The 7,733-nt window shown below is 34.8% G+C and overlaps 1 protein-coding gene across 1 annotated transcript; it reads right to left on the bottom strand.

The window, feature by feature from the left end:
* Positions 1 to 5,955: 5,955 nt before the first annotated feature.
* Positions 5,956 to 6,831, bottom strand: LOC130507287 (uncharacterized). Its single transcript, XM_057001996.1, has 2 exons — positions 6,393 to 6,831; positions 5,956 to 6,325 (listed from the first exon to the last, which is right to left on the bottom strand). The coding sequence occupies exons 1-2, from the start codon at positions 6,803 to 6,805 to the stop codon at positions 6,154 to 6,156; spliced, it is 585 nt and encodes a 194-aa protein (XP_056857976.1). The 5' UTR covers positions 6,806 to 6,831; the 3' UTR covers positions 5,956 to 6,153.
* Between the last annotated feature and the right edge of the window lie 902 nt (positions 6,832 to 7,733).

Genomic DNA, 7,733 nt, shown 5'->3' with positions numbered 1-7,733 from the left:
AAAATGCCCACCCCTATATCGGCATATCAGGTAAAACATGCAAGTAAAATAAAATGTGGCCCTTTGGTACTCATCTACTCTCATAAAATAAGTTTTTCATTGCTAATATTTGAAAAAGTGAGTAGATTCCTCTGCAGATTTGAGCGATGAAGACGTTACCCACTGCGATTCTGGAGAAGTTTTGCGTAAGAGAAGATAAGTTTATGAGGTTTGGTGACATAAAGAGGAGGTCTTCAAAAGCGATAATCGCAAGGACGCTGAAACATGTGCGTATCTGAATTTGAAATAAATCTTCATCGCATGTGGAAGAAGATGAACATTTTGATTATTGTGTTATATTCTATTATATGCATATAGAATAAAAATGTAAAATCAATATGTATTTCATACTTTCTTATGTGATCTATTATGTTACTATACTATTTATTCATGTTCCATTCCATTTGACAATTACTTAAAGGTCATCTATTTTATTTAGAAATATAGTATGTAGTTTTCTTAAGTTTTAACTATTGTTACATGTTTTTGAACTTTCAAAAATTGTACTATGATCTATATTGTATATTTTTATATTTTATAATATAATTTAATATTATGTAATATTATGTACTTTTGTAAAATTGATATTTTGGTTTAGGGTTCATATCTGGGTTAGTAATGACTAGAGTTTACGGTTTAGTATTTAGAGTGTGAAGGGTATGGTTGGGGTGAACATTAATTTTTTTCATGCGATCATAAAAGAAAATTTTACTTTGAGGGACACAATACCACTTACCAATTACACTAAAGAACACTTCTTCCTTTGACACACTTCTTGCCTAACGATATTACACTTATAACCTCCAACTACTCTTTATATACTTCACTCTCAATCGCTAACTAGACTCAACTACAACTTTACACTAACCAACCAACTTGGAAATTGAATTTTAAAATGAGATCTAATTAGATCTCGGTATCCGGAAAGTGTAATATTGGACTTATCCTAATTTTTTTTTTTATTATCTCAGTGTTTCTCTTTCAAAACGGAACCCTAGTCTTAATAAGCGACTTCTGGGCATCTGCTCTTGTAATTGACGGTGTTAGCTTCGTAATCGACTTGATCCAAGCAGGCTTTTCTTCCCGTCGCCGCTTAGATCCGTGTTCTTGAGACGCCGAAGACTCCGCCGTAGACCCCGCTTACTCCGCCGTAGACCCCGCTGACTCCGCCGTCATGGAAGGTTAGTTTCCGTTATTCCGTCCACTCCGATTGACCTTACTCTTTGTTTATGTTCTTGAGAGTAACCTGGATAATGTTGTCTAACCCCTATTAAACCGACAGATGACGGAGCAGACCACCGCCTCCCTGTTAGGCTTTTCGCAACCGACAGATTTCCAGCCAAGAGGTTGAACATATACTCTAGGCCTAACATCCTAGCCTAACATATACTCTAGGCCTAACATATAATCGGCACTAACCAAGAAGTCTCCCTTTCGTCGTTTCCCGGATTGGTGTTCTCTCCACCGCCGAAGACTCTGTTCCCCGCCGAAGATGAGTTTCGATGTGTAGAATATGGATGGATATGAGTTTCGTGGACATGAGATCAGTGGATAGGATAGTGGTGGACATTAGATACATGGACAACAACCTGTGGATTGCAAACAACACATGAGTTTCAATTTGTAGAAAATAGATGAATGGAGACTAGTAGAAGATGAGTTTTGATGTGTATGGAGACATCTTGCGGTCTTGTGGATGGGCATTTAGTGGATTGGAGATGGATCAATCGGAGTTGTGTGGATTGGAGACTGGTAGAAGATGAGTTTCGATGTATAGAAGATGGATGGATGTGAGTTTCATGGATAGGAGATCAGTGGTTAGGATAGTGGTGGACATAAGATACATGGACAACAGCCTGTGGATTGCAAACAACACATGAGTTTCTGATTTGCTTTGGTGTTATGAATCAGAGTTCCAGAAAATCTTCAGTTTTAGAAAGTATCGCAGAGAGATACTTTCTGCCTCGTGGGTCTGCTAAATACATCCCTCGAACCCTAATCATGACTAAGCATGGAGGGTCTCGAGTTCATGATCCATGAAGAAGGAGTGACATTCATTACGAACTGATTATATTTTCAAGTTTGTTCAGATTTGGATTTAGGTTATTTAATTACTTAGCATGATTTGAGCTTTTGGTTGTTCTCATGAATCAAATATGTAACATATGTATATAAAGATTGAATTTTGATGTTCTTATGGATGGTTTCGAGCTTCTGTTTGCAGAATCGTTGAGCTATTTGTAATGGTTTTATCACTACAATTCAATCATGTTTATGTATCAACCTCTGTATCCACAACCTCTGTACGTATCTTTTATCTTCGTATCCATAACCACCACAAACTCCACTACGGTATCCAGCACCATCACAGCCACCACCTCCGTATCAACCTTTGTATCCACAACTTCTGTATCCACTACCCCTGTATCCATAACCACCACAACCTCTACTCATGTATCCACAGCCACCTCCACCTCCATATCCCCCACTCTCACGTCTTCCACCTCCACTGTATCCACCACCACCTCTTTAAGTAACCATGTCCTCCACCTTCACCGCATATCGAGAAGACAAAATAGAGTCAAGTAGAGTCTTTTGGAATTGGAAACTAACTTTCCATGTATGAGATTGTCTGTAAAACAACGGCGGGAGAAAAGAACAGGTGGCGGTAGAGAGAATCGAGATCGAAGATGATATCGAAAGGAAGATTAAGGGATTAGGGACAAATCGGATCGAGAAGATTAGGGTTCAATTTCTCTAAACTCTGATGTCGGAGTTTGATTTCTAGACCGAGAAGAAGTCGAGGGAGAAAGAGTACTCTGTGAGGATAACTTGCGTCTCATCCATCTGCGTTTATCCACGAAAATAACCTAACCATTAGTTCCACCTATAACAGAAGAAAAACCAAACTTAAAAACAATAAATACCAACATAAGCTGCTACCTTCGCAAAAAAGTTCCCAAAAGAAACCACAAAATGCTTGCCTTATCTCTCAACACTTCAAGTTTTTCTAGGAGAAAAGGAGATGAGTGTTTCTTTTTTTGAACGGAAACTCTTGCCTGCTTACTCTCTCCTCTATTAATTGCACCATCCACCGAAAACCATCGTAGACTTCCCCTAACCATTAGATCTTTTACTTTGCCTTACATCCAACATCCCACAATTATTCTCTTCACCCCATATACCTACTCATTTATTGCTTTTTATTTTGAATTTCGACTCATTTATGGTAAATGTAAAGAAACCTAGTCACAAAAAGGCAAATGGTTTGATTGTTTCCTTAAATCAAACACACCACTTCATTAGGGCTATTTTCGTCCAGAAAATTACATGTGGCAAAGGAAAGTGTGTTGAATTAACAATGTGTCCTTTAGTGAAACAAAAAAAGACAAAGTGTCTCTTAGCGTAACTCTCTCATCATAAAAATTTCATAATTTCACCAATATGTACTATGTTATTTATTTAGTTTCATTATATTTGGGTTTAGAGTATATTTGGGTAACGATTTAGCTATTAGAGTTTCCGGTTTAATATTTAGAAGGTGAAGGGGGTATGGTTGGAGCCAGCACTAACTTCTTCCATGCAATTATAGACGTTTCATAATTTCACCAATATATAATAGAAACAATTACATTGTGAATCACATTTTGAGTTTACAATAACACTCTAGGTCACTTCTTACTCCTACCACACTTTTGCATACACTTTATCTAATGTTCAACATATAGAATTACCAACATGTCCTCTCCTTAAGTTTTCCCTTGTTTGCTTTATTCTTTTAGTTGAAATTATAATTATTCTAATAAATTTAATATGTATTTCTCTTTCTGCTCTCTGTTAAAGCATCGTCTTCTTCTTTTACCTCCACCATCGAACTTACCAGAGCATATGTCTTTGTCTTCATGTACCATCCTCTGCTCCCCCCCCCAATAATTATTGCAATAGTGGATCCTCTGAGATATTGAGTCTACCTCCGCCAAGATTCTCCTTTTTGGCCCAGATCCAGAGCTCAAACGGTCTACTGGTTCATGGCCTCGCTTCTCACGGCGGCGACCAAAAGAATTGAGTAGTTAGGATTGTTGATCTGGAATTTTCTTTTCGCAGCTAAAGAAAGAAGGGATTAGGTTTTTGATTTGGTTTTTAAATATTGATTTTGATTTTTAGGTTTGTAATTCGTCTCTCTCTTTATTGAATCAGAGGTTAGAGATGTTGTTGGGGTTTTCGATTTCTACGTCGTTTAACAAATTTGTATTTTTTTGCAGGCCTTACAAATCTCTCATTTACAGGTTGTATCTTAATAAAGATATTCATTTTGTGTAACTGATGTGCATGAAATGCTATGGAAATCATCCGGGAAACTAGGTGGTCTTGTTCCCGCTGCAAACTTATTCGGACACTCCAAACCACCGTGTCCATGTTGATACCACGTCTTATCTCTTGTGCTTTGTTCTGGTTTTCTTTTTTTCTGAAAGCTTTTAGATGTTATGTGTATATGAATGCTTTATACATGTACAATATCATATTTGCAGGTTTTAAAAAAATTGTCACCCAGATTTACCATTCATATGTACATTATATTCAGACAGTACATGTGTACATCTAATTTGTATTGTACACCTAAATTACTTGTGCACACATCTTTTTAAAAGAACATTTTTTGTTTTTTGTTTTTATTTTTTATCTAAAAACCAAACCTTACAATTTCTGGAACTCATTCTAATGTTAACACATTACAGACAGTGTTTACACAATGTACATAGAGACTTTCTCTTCTTCATATATATACACGAACACATGTAGACTACATAGATAAAATGCATGTGTACAAATGTACACTACATAGATAAAATGCACATGTATAAAATTAATGTACATATGTACACTAAACGGATGTGTACACATGTACATTTGAGATAATGTACATACAATATTTTTTTACGGAGTGGCAGTTTTGTAATAAACTCGTCTTCTTCAGGCTTTCCACTTTTTTTGCAACTCATATCGGAGTCCATTGATTTTCACCTCTAAAACTTACAAGTTTTATATAGATTAACCGTTTATAATCAAAAGACAAACAAAACAAAATTTTTCTAATAATTTCTGATTTTTAACAATCATAATTTATAACCAAAACTCCATTTTCTAATAATTTTCGGGATTCCAACTCGGCACTGAAGAAAAAGAAGGTGGTCACCGTCAACTCTTCCGGGGTGATGTCATATTAGCCCACCGTCTCCGTCATCGAATCACTTTACCTCCGGCACAAAGCTTTTTAACTTTTCTCAGCAAAGTTATACGTTGGTTACTGTGCAAAGAGATAAGAGAGTATATGGCTGAAAAGCAGTGTAAAAGTTCAAAAAAAAATAATTTATGTTCCATAATATTAGAGGGCAGAGTTGTATTTCACCACTAAAAAAGTGTCTCAGTATACTAAAATGACTGATTGTGGTGAATAAACTCAAAAATGACCCAAATGGTAAATCTCTCTATATAATATGCTATTTATTTGTTTCATTATATTTTGGTTTTGGGTTTATAGTTTAAATTTGGGTTTAAGATTTACTGATTATGATAAGGTTTAGTATCTACGGATTGAGGTTAGGATATTGTTTAATATTTAGGGATTGTAGGTGGAATTATAATTTTATACCACTTTTGTGATATGGAATAGAACAATTGGTGCATATGTATGTGTTAATAAAATTATACGTAAATGGTTTCTCCTTCTTTCATTTGGAATAGTTTTCAATTTTTCTTGATCTTATATTTTATTGATCACATTTACCTGATACCTGTAAAAATAAAGGATAAAATCAAATACTTTGTGGCATAAATGTTAAAAACTACATTATATCAAAATCAATAACATTTACCTAAATTATTGTTGAAATATGACTAGTCCGTAAATAAGCCCTGATAAAACTGTTTATAAGAAAACAAACAACAGTTTTTTTTGCTTCCATCCAGAGTCCACACATTACGATTACATAGTATATGTCTAAATTGTGTGACATAAGATCAAATTAGTAATTTATCTTGTCTAGTGTCTCGTGTCTCTTCGACAACTTGGACAACTACGACCTAAATAAATAGGCTTGACAAAGAGAACTAATCTCAACTTTTCACTGAGAAACATGAAAAACAAGAAAGCCAGCCGCCACCGTCCCCTGGTTTGGGATCATCAGAGTTAGAGCTGGGCTTCGGGTCTGGTCTTGATATATCCGTTTCACCACTTTCATCCTTCACCTCAAGTGCCGTCTTTGGATCTTGTTGGGACTCTGGTAATCTACAGAAACATAATGAATTTGGAAACAAAACAAATATAATACTAGCTTAAATTCATAACTACTTACATGGGAAATGCAAAAGAAGCTGCGCTGTTATTACTTGTGTCGGAGCGATAAGACTTGGTCGGACTTAACTGACGTTGTCGAGGTTGTTCCGGTTTAGAAACATTGGTTAGGCAATCTCGATTAGGGGTTTCTGGTCCGGTTTCCGCTTCGAGGATGTTGACCTCTTTGGTTCCAGCGTCCGTCAAATTAGTTTTGTTATCAGTGTTGTTGTTATTGTTAATATACGTAGCAGTATAGTCAAAATTGGAGAGTTCTCCAGATTTATACATTTTGGTGAAACTTTGATCTCCGATGTGAATACTAAACAAATCGTTAGATTGAGTACTCCAATCTTGTTTAGCAGTCATTGTGGTTGCGAAAACCGATTGTGGAATCCGATCTGGTTCATAGCCTGGTTTCACTCCTTGATCCATTATTGTATATGTCTGTCTCCCAAGGAAAAGAAATAGAAGTAACGAACAGAGATCAATTTATACTATGTAAAATAGGTTTCAGAAACGGAATATTGTAACCATAATGATCTAATTTACATATTATAACAAATGTAACGAACTAACCTCCCGTTAGGGGATTAATTATAAAGGCAGAAAGTTTGGGTTTCGGTTATAAGTTATAACTAGAAGGGATTATTGGAGAAAAGACATTCTCAACTTTTGTTGCTGGCAAAAAAGAAAAAAAACTTTTGTTTATCTCTCAAGTTTTTTTTGATATATTTGGTCATTTTGGATATAGTATACCCTTCTATAATAAAACAAATAGTGAACTAAGTTTGAAAAATATATAAAAAATATGAAAACTATTGAAAACATAAGTGTGACTATTTATATGTTTAATTTCTTTTTAAAGAATAGAAGAATCATATTTTATATCTTGTTCTAACTAAAGACAAAATACTCATTTTGATCATCTACTTAGTATAAGAATCAGATACTAAGAGTTATACATAAATCTATCGGGTCTATATAACGTAGACAAAACTTTTTGGTATATTCTATCTAAACTAGAATTCATTAGGTTATACTCTAGTACGATGTCGTAAGTCTAACTTAAACTTGATTACAACTTATAGCCACGACGACCCTACGGTTTACTCTTTCATGTTTATGTGTCATAACTTGTTTTTCTTTTTACTTTATGTTACATCTACAGAAAAATAATCTCTCCACACATTCTATAGTGTTCTGCACAATGTAGTATACAATGTAGTATATGTATTACAGCCGAATCACGAAAATATAGAAACTTCCATATTTTGATTAATATCTTTCTTAAATCTACCATAAATCTTTCATAATATATTTTTTCCATGTTTTCTTTTTGTTTTTACTTCATTTTTATATT

The sequence above is a fragment of the Raphanus sativus genome, unplaced genomic scaffold (assembly GCF_000801105.2).
Source record: "Raphanus sativus cultivar WK10039 unplaced genomic scaffold, ASM80110v3 Scaffold4273, whole genome shotgun sequence".
Lineage (NCBI taxonomy): Eukaryota > Viridiplantae > Streptophyta > Magnoliopsida > Brassicales > Brassicaceae > Raphanus > Raphanus sativus.
Note: the sequence above shows the minus strand (reverse complement) of the source record. Positions and strands in the feature narration are given on the sequence as shown.